The sequence below is a fragment of the Sus scrofa genome, chromosome 10, assembly GCF_054392235.1.
Source record: "Sus scrofa isolate SSC_HxYL_T2T_F1_AM1 chromosome 10, Sscrofa_HxYL_maternal_Yorkshire_Landrace_v2.0, whole genome shotgun sequence".
Classification (NCBI taxonomy): domain Eukaryota; kingdom Metazoa; phylum Chordata; class Mammalia; order Artiodactyla; family Suidae; genus Sus; species Sus scrofa.
The window spans coordinates 82,769,899-82,784,653 of NC_139392.1; the positions used below are offsets into that span (position 1 = coordinate 82,769,899).

The following is a 14,755-nucleotide window of genomic DNA, read 5'->3' on the forward strand; positions in this document are numbered from 1 at the left end:
TAGTTCACAAACGAGGTAATTTTGCTTATAACGACAGTTCTCAACTGAAAGACTAAATTTAACGTAGAGAAAATACCTTTACGTGGAATAGGTAAAAAGGAGACCAGTTTTTTAAAATGGGAGCAGCACTGCAAATCCTCTCCCCCAAATATGACGCTTGTTGAATGTTCCAAGAACAATGTTCCAGTGTTTCTTTCGATGACCTTCACACAAGTGTTTTTTATGGATGCATATACTTTCTAACATAAATAAACCATAGCCAAACGAAAATAAAGACTTTCTTATCAGAAAAGTAACAATTTCCCATCATGGCACAGTGGAAATGAACCCGACTAGGAACCATGAGGTTGCAGGTTTGATCCCTGGCATTGCTCAGTGGGTTAAGGATCCGGTGTTGCCGTGAGCTGTGGTGTAGGTTGCAGACGTAGCTCAGATCCTGTGTTGCTGTGGCCAGCAGCTGTAGCTCCAATTGGACCCCTAGCCTGGGAACCTACATATGCTCCCTGTGTAGCCCTAAAAAGCTAAATTTAAAAAAAAAAAAAAAAAAAATTGCTGTCTGTATCTTAAATAAAATTTCCAGCTTCTAGTTAACAGCTCTAAGATGATATTCATAAAGAGTTGATTCTGCTTAATTTGGGGGTGAAGCCTATCTTCCTGGGGAGGGAAGACAGAAAAGGATTTATCCAGTATTATTTAAAGGGCACAAAGACAGTCTGAAATTTTATTTAATCTTTATCTTCCTTCCTTCACTCCTTCTCTTTTAGCTAAAGTAAAATACCCACTGTCCAGAAACTTTTTCCTGCCAACCCCTTTAAGCTATAAAAAAAAATTCATGCACACAAAATGACGAAATATATAGAGCCGAAACATCCAATTTAAATATTTTACGCATTTTTATTCAATAAATAACTTCAGTAAACAGCACTGTAAAAAGTGAACTGTTAAAATTAAAAGGCACTTAAAATAAGAATGTGACTAGTATGAAACAAAAAACGGAATTCAAACAGTGAGGAGTAAATATACAGTGGTCTCTTACAGCACTAACTGAAATGAAAGTAAGAACTGCTTAAGTGATAGCTGTTGCATAAGCCACAGTACAACTTCACATGTTCATTTAAAAGGCAACTGTACAGCTAAAACATCAACAAAAAAGTACTGATTAAAAAAAAGTCTTACCCCAAATTGCAAACAAATACATTAAATGATTAGAAGAAGAGGTGATAAAAAGCACCAGGCTTTAAACAAAATAAAAATGAAAAAAATAAATTCACCCAAAGGTCCTGAATTTAGCAAGTACTATGTAAATTAAGGCCTTTATGTAAATAACGCTAAATAAAGAACTTTTTTTTGCAGAAAATTTCCCAATACTTTTATCCAAGGCTTGAATTTAAAAAGAGAAGGCATAAAAGTTACCAGGATTAAGTAACTCTTAAAATGGCACACAGGTTTTAAAGCTACATTTTTCCCCTCCCAACTGACTTTTCCTATGGCCTTTAGAGATCAGATATTTCATTATTTTACACCAGTAACTCCCAACATACCCATCTCTCAGATATGTCATCAGTCATGTCTAATATTAGGCAAATAGCAAAATAATAAACTTAAAACAATTCTAAACTAGCTAGAAAACCATTTACTTTGGATTCTGTGTAACTGAAAACCGACATATCTGCAAAGCTAAAAATCAGTTTTAATACCTGACTAACAGATACTCTCACCATACTCATTACTTTAAACTACTGTCTTTTCAATCACTCTAGAAATATCACTTAATCCAATGAGAGCTGCACTTCAATAGTTCACGAGGAAAAGGTCAAAAAGGCACAATGTGACCTTAGCTGACAAGGATAACCATCCCGTCTCAAGTCTTTTGTCAGTCCCTGGCATTGGTGATAACATTATTTTCAAAATAATAAAAAAAATTTCAAATTATACATATTATACATTTTCAGAACCTGCCCATAGCGACCCTTGGCGACGCTGCCCTGAAGCTACCTCACTGTGACTGCAGTTACTACTTGGCATTCAGTGCTGAGATCTGCGCAGCACTGCTCACTTCCCCTCGTACTTTGGATTGACAACGGTTGTCACGGCACTCTTATAAATCGGATTTTCACCCTAAAAGAAAGTGAAAAAAATGATCAGTCTACCAAAGTCACGTATATTATTTACAAAACAATACGGAAAGATCATTTTCAAAGTTATTTCCATTTTATCTGTCCAGATAACTTTTTAATTTTTTTCTAAGGCATTAATAAAAGTTTGTAGAAAAATTAAAAATAAAAGCTTTGGCCTACGCGTCTAAAGGTGCCTCTGTCACCTGGTATTATTTCCCAATTCTGAGTCCTTCCTCCGCTGAGGATGTGCTATTAAATGGCTTCTCTCTTTTAAACTAGATTTGAATGCCTGTCTTGAAACAAGTTTTGAACTTGTCTTAAGGAACTCTCTGCCATCAACTGCCTGGTTTTTAACCTTTTACCATGCACAATGGTGCTTGACAATTAACAGACTCCTTGGCTTTCGTTTTTTTGTGAGGCAAGCGTCCGCCTGAGGCTCTGCCATAAAAGCTGCAGAGAATTCTGGGATACGGCTGTCACAGTGTCACTAAGGGCAGTGCCTGCATCAAGTCATCACACTGCCAAATTTGCTTAGACAAAATTAATTACCATTCTTCAGGAAATAACTATCCTTCAATATTGTATTATTGAAATATATACAATATTTTATTGTATAATACTCTATTTTATTAAAGAGCATTGAAATCAAACCCAGTAGATAACTCCAAGCCATAACACCAGAGATCTTTTTAAGATCCAAAACTTTACTGACAGTGACGTTTTAAAACGGGAAAATAACATACATCCCCACACCATCATTTTCTTTAAAACTTCTCTTATACTAAGTGATACATTTAAATATCTGCTACAGCATTCTTTTTCTCTTGTTCTTATAAAGTGAAAGTAGACCTGAAAAGTGAGAAATATAGCCAAATAATCCTACAATCAGGGGAAATAAGAGTGCAAATCACTTAAAACTGATATTAAGTGAAACTAGAAACATTTAAAGTTTTAGACAAAAATTAATATTCTGAAATGCTGTTTAGTTCTATCTTACTATAAAACCATTTGAGGTGATTTTTTAATATTTATAAACATCTAAACAGTAATTTTTGCTTTTAAATTTTATTCACATTTCACTGCAGGTTATATTTGGGTCTGGGGTGGCCTTTTTTGTTTGTTTCTGCCATGCCTGCAGCACATCCAAGTTTCCCAAGTCAGGGATGAAGCCTGGGCCACAGCAGTGACAATGACAAATCCTTATCCACCAGGCCACCATCTGGTTTTAATTATCACAATTTCTACCTCCTAGGTGGGTACAGTTTGATGGATGACAAACATAAAGATAAATTAAGGCACTTTGAAAAAGTACAAAAAAGAATCAGGTACATAAAAGAGGACCAGTATAAGAAAACAGGGACTGACTCTGAGAGACTAGGGATTTTCAAAGTGAAATGGACTCTATATACAGATAAAACATAAAGGTATAAAAAAACATACACAACGTTCACATGCACAGTCAAGGTTTTGGGAAAAGAATGGGACAGTCAGGTAGAAATATACATAGTTCAAAAGTTTTTAAGGGCGAATGTGTATGTTTTGAGGAGCAGGGAAGGGAAGGGAGACAGGAAGAGTGCCCGAACATGAACGGTTCTGCATGCCCTGCTACAGACTTCATCCTGCGGGTAGGAAACCCCTGAGGAAGAGTGTAACATGTGAGGGCTGGGTCCCGAGAGACACGAAATAAACCTCTATGACTTCAGCTCAAGAGTGAGTCTGCATACTGAATGAAACCCGACAACAGGCCTTCGCCCCACCCCACAACACACACCCTGACCAGTCATTTCTGAAACATGGAGGAACTTAGGATCCTGCTGAGCCAACACTATATAATCGGGATAATAAAAATCACATGAGATACCAAATTCTGAGCTCTAATCCCAACTAGAGCTAATACGTGACTATACAGATGTTACAGCAGACATTTCATAATGGAAACAGAAATCTGGATCCTGTCAACTACGTTCTGATCAAGTGATCCGTATAAATACGTAACGTTCTTTATTTCCCCTTCCCATCATGAGGTTACTATTGCCTATTCTTTCAAATATGCTGGGAAACTACATTTCCATGATTAAGTTTCTTTAAAATATTAGACAAATCTAGTATTTAATACTTAAAAATTGCAAGGAAGGTTATTAATTAAAAAAAGGAAAGAAGAAAAAACACCCAAGTTACAGATGAATACAAAGTACAATTTATACAGCAGAACTTACCTTTGGAGAAAAGTTGACTCACATATACAAACACTAATATTTATTTTTTCAAAGCCCATCCAAACAAAATTCTAACATGCAAGGTTAGATATAAACTTAAACTCTCTGCATTGGGCATTATATTCAACAGAGGTAAGCTAAAATAATGCAGGTTAGTCCCCACGATTCAGAGTGCAACTCCTCCCCAACAAAAAGCAAAGCCTCTCTAAATCAAGAGAACACTTCAGCAGTGAAGTCCTCAGTTCTCGGTAAAATGCCATCCTGGTGCCCATTCTGGAAGGGCTGGCATGGTGGCTACAGCATCTCCTCTGTAATGCATTAGAAATGCACACACAACTGTGGCAGGTCAGGAGCCTATATCCAATGTGCTCAACAGCTTTTTAACAATTTCCAAGTTGATAACTTGATTTTTTTAATGTACCTACATGAATAGTCTTACGTGCTGAAATGATTAGAATGCCTTCCTATTATCTGAAATATATTAATGACATAATTAACTTATTGGCAACCTTAGTTCCATATTGGAAAAGAGCTTTATTAGCCATGATTTAATTTTTTTTTTTTTGTCTTTTTGTCTCTTCTAGGGCCGCTCCTGCGGCATATGGAGGTTCCCAGGCTAGGGGTCTAATCGGAGCTGTAGCCACCAGCCTACGCAGAGCCACAGCAACGCGGGATCCGAGCCGCGTCTGCAACCTACACCACAGCTCACGGCAATGCCAGATCCTTAACCCCCTGAGCAAGGCCAGGGATCGAACCTGCAACCTCATGGTTCCTAGTCGGATTCCTTAACCACTGAGCCGCATGGGAACTCCCATGATTTAATTTTTTAATGTTCACTCATTAATTTCTATTGTTTATTTTTACCTTAATTTTCCTTGAGAAAATCTCTCAGGATAACTTATACCCATTAATTTGCCTGGATTTCACTGATGAATAAAGAAATTTTTATCAAACTTTCACTTCTTGAACTAGTCAAAATGCGTATTTTGACTAAAGAAGTAATATTTTAGCCAAAAACTGAGTTAATAAAAACATTAAGTTTCACTATTAATTATTGACAATTTCCTTCAAAGCACAATTTAACATATGCAAAGGTGAAAATTTCACCTTTCAAAAGGAGATACAGAAATTTTTCTCATATAAGAAGTTGTAACCATATGAAGGGAAAGGGAGAAAAGAGAGACGAAGCAGAGAAGAGAAGAAATCCCAGCAAATCAGTTTCCTCCTAAAAATGACTTTCTAGGAAGTATTAAATGAGAAAGAAAAGAATGTATCAAGTCTCTTATAAACAGGAAAATGTACCAGATTATCCACCCATGAATCTAACTGTAATTTTCTCCCAACAAATACAACTTTGCCATTTCAAAAGTCTTAAAAATCTGCTTAGAAATAAGAGAAAACTCTGAGAAGCAACGGTTTTTCTAATGTTATTGGTATTGCCTGTATCTCTTAAAAATATTAAACTTTCCTATACTTTAAGATCTTATTTAGGAGTTCCCGTTGTGGCTCAGCGGTTAATGAACCTGACTGGCACGCACGAGGACGAAGGTTGGATCCCTGGCCTCGCTCAGTGGGTTAAGGATCTGTTGCTGGCGTGAGCTGTGGTGTAGGTCACAGATGTGGCTCGGATCCTGTTTGCTGTGCCGGTGGTATAGGCCAGCGGCTACAGCTCTGATCAGACCCCCTGGCCTGGGAACCTCCACAAGCTGCAGATGCAGCCCTAAAAGACCAAAAAAAAAAAATGTCATTTGTTATCATTTTGTAAGTACATTCTCAGTAGAGAAATCTGCAGTGCCGGTTTCTAGGTAACAGAGCGGTTTGCCTATCCACTGACTAGTCATGTGAACTTGGTCAAGTTACCTCAGTTTTCTCCTATGTTAAGTAAGAATAAAAGTAGTTAGGAAAGTTCTGGATCGCCAGTCAGGAGAAATAGCTCTAATCACAACCTTTTGTTCACAGAGTTTTAGGGGCTTACGTAATTACATTAAAAGATGCTAGAAGTTCCCATTAGGACTCTGGGGTAGTGAAACCGACTAGCATCCATGAAGAAGCAGCCCTACTCAATGGGTTATGGGTCTAGTGTTGCCGTGAGCTGCAGTGTAGGTTGCAGATGCGGCTCGGATCCGGTGTTGCTGCGGCTGTGGTGTAGGCTGGCAGCTCCAACTCCAATTCAACCCCTAGCCTGAGAACTTCCATATGTAGTGGGTGCAGTTCTTAAAAAAAAAAAAAAAAAAAAAAAGCTAGAAGCACTTCATGAAAAATCAGTTATAAGAAAGAATCCTATCTACTAGTAATAAAAAAAACATGATAAATTTGTCATCTAAGTAAAACATACACTCATCAAAATAACTTACCTTAGCTGACAGAATAAGTAAACCAAGCTTTACTACCACCATGAAATTTTCAACCAAGTTTTATTTAAAACTGTGAATAGAACTGTTCTCTTTTAAAGTCTTTGTTACCTTTCCAGGAAAGTTGAATTTCAGAACCTTGAATATTAGAATTATTCAATAACTAACAAGAAAGTACACATATAAGTAAGAAGTTCTGGATTTTAAAGAGATTTAAGTTACAATCAAGGACTAAAGCTTTTAAAAATATTTCTAGAACCAATTCAACCAACTACAATGATATTGTAGTTAAAGATTATATAAATGTTATGACAGGTTTCATTTATTCTCCTATTTTAAAGCTGGGATTTCACGTTCACTTTTCACTTTTTCACCCTAAAACTTACATATAATGATTTGTTATATAAGAATACCACCACCACCCAAGGCAAAGGACTGCAGTGAGGATTATAACTGACAGGCTGCCACTCATTTATCATTAGCCAAAAACAACCACACTGCACATCATCACTGACCCCTGTTAAGGCTCTGCCAAGTGAAGGGACTCAGCGCCATCCTACTTACTAAGTGTAGGAGCTGGGACTCCACCCAGGTCTGATCACAAAGCGCATTCTCTTTTCACTACAACAAAGCTGCTGCTTCTACACCATAAAGCAAGCTTAATTCAAAGCCCTTCAAAACACTTATTCTAATTAACACAAAAAAGAAAAGCCATAGTATAGCCATATAAAGCCAGACTAAAAAAAAGCAAAAGTGATAAATGACACACAGTGCAGTAAAAAGGGTAAATTTCACATGCAAAGACAGAAAATCAAAGAAAATACGAACGGCAACTTAGAGACCAGCTTTACGTCCATAGTTTGGATTCTTGAAATTATTAATAGGACTCTTGTAAATCGGATTTTCTTGCTAAAGTGAAAGAAATAGTTTCTAATGATTTCATCAGAAAAAAATGACATACATAGTGATTAAACACTTTAAGAGAGAAATTTTACTATTTTTACACTTCCTGGAATTCATCACTTTTTTTAAAAACCCAAGCAAGTGGTAGGAAAATGCAAATGACTAAGGTTCATTTACAATTTAAAACCCTGAAGACTGTCACTGCTTTCTTCTACCAAAAGATGAAATCATAGGGCCAACCTCGGCCGCCCCACCCTGTCACCCCTACTTCAAAGCCCTAAATGCTCGCATAAACTTGCATCACTTACAGCTTTTAAATTTTGTATAAAGCAAGGGTTATCGGGTTGTAATTTGCAGAGTAAAAATACCCTGAACTACACAGGTCCATGAATTCTCAAATGTAAAAACACACCCACAGTGGAGACCATCCCTAGATCCCCAACTCCAGGCCTTAGAAACCACTGATCTCATCTCTGCCCCTATAGTTGTGCCTCTTCAACACTCATATAAATCGTACAGCAGCCCTTTGAGTCTGGCTGCTTTCCATTCAAGGTTCTTTGTTGAAAAAATAAAGAAAGCAAGAAGAAACCTTCTATTGCTACACATATAATATTATTGAGGATTATATCTTTCATAAGAAAAGTCAGAAGTTCAGATTTAAGATCAAAACTATTACAGAAATAGGAGTTCCCGTGGTGGCGCAGATGAAAAGAATCCAACTAGGAACGATGAGGTTGTGGGTTTGATCCCTGTCCTCACTCGGTGGGTTAAGGATCTGGCGTTGCCGTGAACTGTGTTGTAGGTTGCAGATGCGGCTCGGATCTGGTGTTGCTGTGGCTCTGGCCGGTGGCTACAGCCGGTGGCTACATACCCCCAGCCTGGGAACCTCCACATGTTGCAGGTGTGGCCCTAAAAAAGAAAAAAGACAAAACTATTATAGAAATAAAAATATTAACCATAGTAACCAGAATAAACATTCTTGTTTTGTTTTAATGTGACGTTATTTAGGGTGTTTTCTGGTTTTGGCTAAATGCAAATTTTCTGAGTAAAGTCTTGGGGGAATAAAATATTTAAAGGACTTTAATAATCAGCTTGAGAATTACTAAACATGTCTTAGAAGAGTTATATTCCTTTTTAGATGTCTTCCAACTCACCGTGTCCCATTTGGCATTCATTTTTTCCTTTTCAAATTTGGCAAATTCCCTTCTGTCGTGAATAATCATTAAAAGCTTCCAAATGAGCAGCAGTGCAAGGCCAATGAGAACAATTCCAGCAACCACACCAGCTACAATTGGAATAATGTCTGGACCAGTGGGACACTCTGTAAAATAAGCAGCAGACGATGAGCACACAAGGGGTTGGTATGTGTGAAGTACAGCCCACATTACAGAGAGCTGAAGAGTCTCATAAAAAACACTAAGGAATTAAAATCCAAGATAAGTCAATGGACACTATCCCACAGAATCTATAAAAAAGACACTAAAAGTTCACAGATGAGTTCACAAGACAACAGGAGACATGACCAATAAAGAAAAGTCCTATGTATTTTATAACAGAAACTGATTTCTTTATATCAGAAATTGAAAATGAGAAAACAGTATTTTCTACAATAGCATCAAAATCATGAAATACCAATGTAAAATTCTAACAAAAAATGTGTAAGATTTACATGCTGAAAATTACTAAACACTGATGAAAGAGATCGAAGGCCTGAATAAATGGGGAGAGATTCCATGTTCTATATTAGAAGATTCAATATTGTTAAGATGTCACTTCTCCCCCAATTTGATCTATAAACTCAATGCTATCCCAATCAAAATCCTGGCAGGATGTGTACAGATGTCAAGCAAGTTAATTCTAAAATTCACAAAGGAGGAGGAGAACTAGAAAAGTCTTTTAAAAACACTTTTGGAAAAGAACAAAGTTGGATAACTCACATTACCAAATTTCACAACTGGATTTGAAGCAACAGTAATTTAAATCGTGTTGTATTGACTCTAAGACAGATGCATGGATTAACGGAACAGAATCATGAGTCAGAAACAGGCCCACACATACAAGGTCATCTGATTTTCAACCACAGTAGAGAAGGGTCAATCTTTTCAAGAAATGGTGTAAGAATGACCAGCTATCCATACACAAAAAAACTGAACATAACCCCATATGCCAAGCAAGATCAGCTCAAATAAACCAGAAACCATAAAACTTTTAGGAGAAAACAAAGGAAAAAATCCTTATGAACTTGAAATACACCAAGAGGTCTTAGTTAAAAAAGCAGAATCTAAAAAAGAAAAACTTGGCAAATGTGATTCGTCAAAATTTAAGCTTCAGATATTCAAAAAAACACTTAAGACAATGAAAAGAAGGATGCATAGACCAGAAGACAATATTTGCAAAATATCTGAAAATGCAAAATACAGACTTTAAAAGTTTGGCTCTTTCTTCCAAAGTTAAATATATGCCCCCAAAATCCATTCTGAATATTTATCCAAGAGAAATTAAAACTTATATTCCCATAAAAACCTGAACACAAATGTAGAAAATTGCAAAGAATATTTAAAAATCATCTGGAAAAAACAAGATAAAAAATGTTTCATCTTCTGAGAAGCTGAACAAAGCCATGCTCTATAATATCCTGTGACAAAATAAGTTTCCCAGTGTCCCCTTCTAAATCAAGTATATTTAAATATCATTCATAGGGAGTTCCCCATTGTGGCTCAGCAGGTTATGAACCCAACTAGCATCCATGAGGACGAGGGTTCAATCCTTGGCCTCTCTCAGTGGGTTAAGGATCCTGGGTTGCTGTGAGCTATGGTGTAGGTCACAGACACAGCTGGGATCCAGTGTTGCTGTGGCTGTTGGGTAGGCTGGCAACTGCAGCTCCAATTCGACCCCTAGCTTGGGAACCTCCATATGCCACGGGTGCAGCCCTAAAAAATATACATATACATATATCACTCACAGTGACTTGACTCTTACTGAGTCGGCCCCGTGCCGTCCGGCCCTGTGCTGAGAGCTCTGTGTGGACTGCTGATATACTCTTTAATCTCTCTAATCATAAAACTTAAAATTTGCTCTTTCCCTTATTTCTTACGTAGTTAATACTATTTTAGCTTTAAGAGATTAGAAATGTCCCAAATAAACCTAAAATAGTCCAGCTCAAAGCTTTTCCTAGATACAAGGGAAACTGCCAATTGCCCTAAGCAGTAAAAAGACATAAATGAAAATGACTTTTACCTGGAGTCTCTACAACATGAACAGTGGCCTCATTGTTCCCATTCACCGAGTATGTGAAGTAGAACCAGCAATCATCAACGTCCTTCTCCTTACAATGGGACAAGGGATCGACCTGGCCTGGCTGGGGCAATTTGTCCCGATTTTCAACCTTGGTAATGTTGAAATGTGAACATTCCTGGGCACATGTATCTTTCTTTTCTCCTTTATTGAAGGCTCGGCACTGAACACATTCTCTGTTAAAACATACATCATTATATTTCTTATTTAAAATATTTGCTTAAAGATTACTTTTCCTGTGCTAAACTCAAAATAGGAACAAATTAAACCAAGAGCTACGACGGAAGATTTGAATAAATGAAGAAACACACAAACTTCTAGTAAAAAACTAAACATAAAGATGCTAATTTCATAAAGAACAAGGTCCACAGAGTTCCCGTTGTGGCTCCCTGGCCCCGCTTGGTGGGTTAAGGACCAGGTACCGCCGTGAGCTGTAGTGTAGATCACAGACATGGCTTGGATCTGGTGCTGTGGCTGTGATGCAGGCTGGCAGCTGCAGCTCTGATGAGACCCCTAGCCAGGGAACTTCCTTATGCCCCAAGTGCGGGACTAAGACAAAAAAAAAAAAAAAAAAAAAAAAGAAAAGAACCAGTCCGAGAGTACAGCACAGGAAACTATATCCATTCTCCTGGGATAGACCGTGATGGATGAGAATATAAAAAAAGAATGCATGTATGTATAACTGAGTCACTTTGCTGTACAGCAGAAACTGGCACATTATAAATCAACTATACTGTAATTAAAAAAAAAGTTTAAAGATGCAAATTTCCCAGGTGAAATTATAGATAACTCAAACCAAAATCCTCCAAAAGAAATGAGTACTAAAATAAAACTAGCCCTATCAGATATTAAATATACAATATAAAACCAAAGTAATTTTTTAAATGTGTTGCTGATGGAATAGGTCTTTTTTCAAAGACAAAACCTTCAATTGTGCTTAGTCTGATCCAAAGATAAGCAAGTGGTGTTGCTAATTTAACAAAGGTTACCACATGGACTCAACTACATAGTAAATTCAGATTGAAAGAATGCTGCCACCACTCTCATACGGCATACTTCAATATCATGTAACAAACACCAGCTATTAAGATTTAAAAGTCTTAAATAACTACACAGTTAGGCCAACGGACAGTATCACCTACTTCAAGCAATCAGGAAATACTTACTTATGCTCAGCACAGACTCCGAGGCAGGTCTGACACATCTCACAAGTTGGCCCTTGGAACTTGGGATCTGTACACTTACAGACCCCACATTCACAGACACCCCGGCCATTGCAGATCTGTCCATTTACAGCCATGCAGGACGTAGTATCCAAAGAACAGTCACAGGCGCTGCCAGTGTAGTTGGGGTTGCACTCACACACTCGACACTTGCAAACACCATTTCCTAAAATTAAAAAATATCATTTCTTGTAACAATGGTAAAAATATAAAGTCACAGCATTGACTGGAAAGTAAGAACAAGCAGTAATATGTATGAAAGTGTATCTATAGGATAGAGTGACCCTCAGTGCTGCCTTTTTTCTATCCATTCACTAAGCAAACTCTCAGGACTTTTGATTGTATTAGACAGGACCACATTACAGAACCATCTTCAGACCCCGTCTCACCTCCACAAATTAAGCCATTGGATCTATCACAGTTGAAATTATCACACTCGCAGAATTTGCCAGAATAAATTTCGTTTGTATTATCCCTCTTCCTACATACACACTGTCCGCAGACACACTCTCCATTGTTGCTACAGATTTCTGAACTGTTCTCTTTCCTGCAGTAAGCGTCCATGTCTTCACTGTTCACCTCGTCTGTGCTACATTCACAATGTCTCCCAACACGTCCCTCGTTGCACCTAAAAAAAGATCCAGAAGTTCAAGCACGGAAAAAGTAGCTCAAAGTAACAAGTCGTCTGTGAGGAAGACTGGAAGGGGAAACGAGACCATGAACATCATCTTCCAACTACAATTAGATCACACGGCAGTGTTCACCAACACCTCACACACGTGCACAGAGTGTACCTAGGCGTGGGCACACACATGGCCATTCAGGTCCATGGGGAACCTGCACAGAGGCCCAGGAAAGTAACGATTCTGATCACGACAAAATACAATCTAACAATGAACAGGCGAGCAAAACATTTGGAAACCTAGGATAAACTTACTTTTAAAGAGTATGCTATGTTTTCAAATGGTATGCTATGTACTGTATTTACTCATATAGATGAAGCAACAGGCCAACTGTTCGTCTATAAAAGTACAATAAACACACCGAAAAGGTGCATGGAACTTGGAAGAAAAATACACTGAGCATAACATATGAAAAAATACCGCTTGAAAATAAGTTTATGCTACGGATCCAGACTTTTCAGACACACTGTATATTTTTAGAATATCTAATGCTTTCAGATACTGAAGCTATTAGTTCTGTATCTGGTAAATACACAAAATGAGGGAAGGCAAAACATTTTAAAGATAATCCTTCAGTTAAATAGTGTTTTATTAAAAATGGTTCTAAATAACTCAGGACATGTATGACATGAAAAATAAAAACGTAACATTTTCATTGTAATTTAGAATAAAAAGCTAATAATTGATGGCAAAATACTGCCATCTGTTTTCGTCATGATTAAAAACCCTTCAAAACCTAGTCATTTGGAACTGACATTTAGATCAAAATATTCTCCCCTATTAAGGAAAAAGCTGTAGTCAAGAATGAATACATTCAATTTTGGGAGTTCCCGTCGTGGCTCAGTGGTTAATGAATTCAACTAGGAACCATGAGGTTTCGGGTTGGATCCCTGGTCTTGCTCAGTGGGTTAAGGATCCGGCGTTGCCATGAGCTGTGATGTAGGTCGCAGATGTGGCTTGGATCCCCCGTTGCTGTGGCTCTGGTGTAGGCCAGTGGCTATAGCTCCAATTAAACCCCTAGCCTGGGAACCTTCATGTGTCGCAGGAGCGGCCCTAGAAAAGGCAAAAAGAAAGAAAAAAAAAAATTTTCAATTTTAATTAAAAATTACACAGCATGAAAATAAAACTTCAAGTAATTTTATCAAAGTCAGCAGTAGAGTCTATGTTCTAAAAATACTGTTTTAGTTTTACAAAATATACTGAATTTTTTTGGCCACACCTGTGGCATGTGGAAGTCCCCAGGTCAAGGATTGAACTCACGCCACGGCACTGACAACATCAGGTCCTTAACCTGCTGAGTCACCAGGGAACTCCAAAATATACTGATTTTTTAAAAAAAATTATTCCCATGATGCAGAAGTTCATGTAGTACAAGGCAAACATACTTTACTGCCTCCTAACTCCATTTCCCAGATAAACTCACTAGTATTTTACATAAGCTTATTTGGCACTAGAAAATTCGGACTGCTATCATATGAAAGAAACACCCAAATGCTACCTTAATTGTTTATCAAATATATATCTCGGATGGTTATAAAAGCTTTATTTTAGAGTAAAGAGCAGTCTGCCTAAGGGAAAAAAGGCAGAGAAGAACTTTCCATAAACAGTACACTACACAATCACCAAAACAGATCTTGTGGTGAGCTACAGCGGTTGGAACAGTCATTTATTGTTTCAATAGAGAGGTTTTCTCTGGAGGCCCCGACAGAGCCAGCCTCCAGCTGCCCTAGTGGACACACCCCCGTGCTCCCCACAGCCCAGGCTCACCTGCAGGCCCCACACTCAAACGTCCCATTGCCGTCATGGCACTTGGGGCTGCTGGGGATGCCCTCGCTCTGGCATTCACATTCGCAGATGAACTGAAGGATTATCTCTACTTCTTCAGTGAAGCCCAGAGGCTTAATTTTAATAGTTTCAGAATTCTTATTTGGACATTTATTGGCAGTTATGCTAATTTCAAACTGAACC

At 37.8% G+C, this 14,755-nt stretch overlaps 1 protein-coding gene across 4 annotated transcripts in view; it reads right to left on the bottom strand.

Annotated features, from left to right (window-relative positions):
* Nucleotides 1-874: 874 nt before the first annotated feature.
* Nucleotides 875-14,755, bottom strand: part of ITGB1 (integrin subunit beta 1) — a 52,227-nt gene continuing 38,346 nt past the window's right edge. For 2 of the 4 annotated variants that reach the window (NM_213968.1, XM_084978905.1), the window contains 6 exon segments: nt 875-2,118; nt 8,742-8,908; nt 10,825-11,057; nt 12,048-12,270; nt 12,494-12,732; nt 14,555-14,754. In NM_213968.1, the coding sequence (NP_999133.1) occupies nt 2,053-2,118; nt 8,742-8,908; nt 10,825-11,057; nt 12,048-12,270; nt 12,494-12,732; nt 14,555-14,754 (1,128 nt within the window). In that variant the 3' untranslated portion in view covers nt 875-2,052. 4 annotated transcript variants of the gene reach the window in all.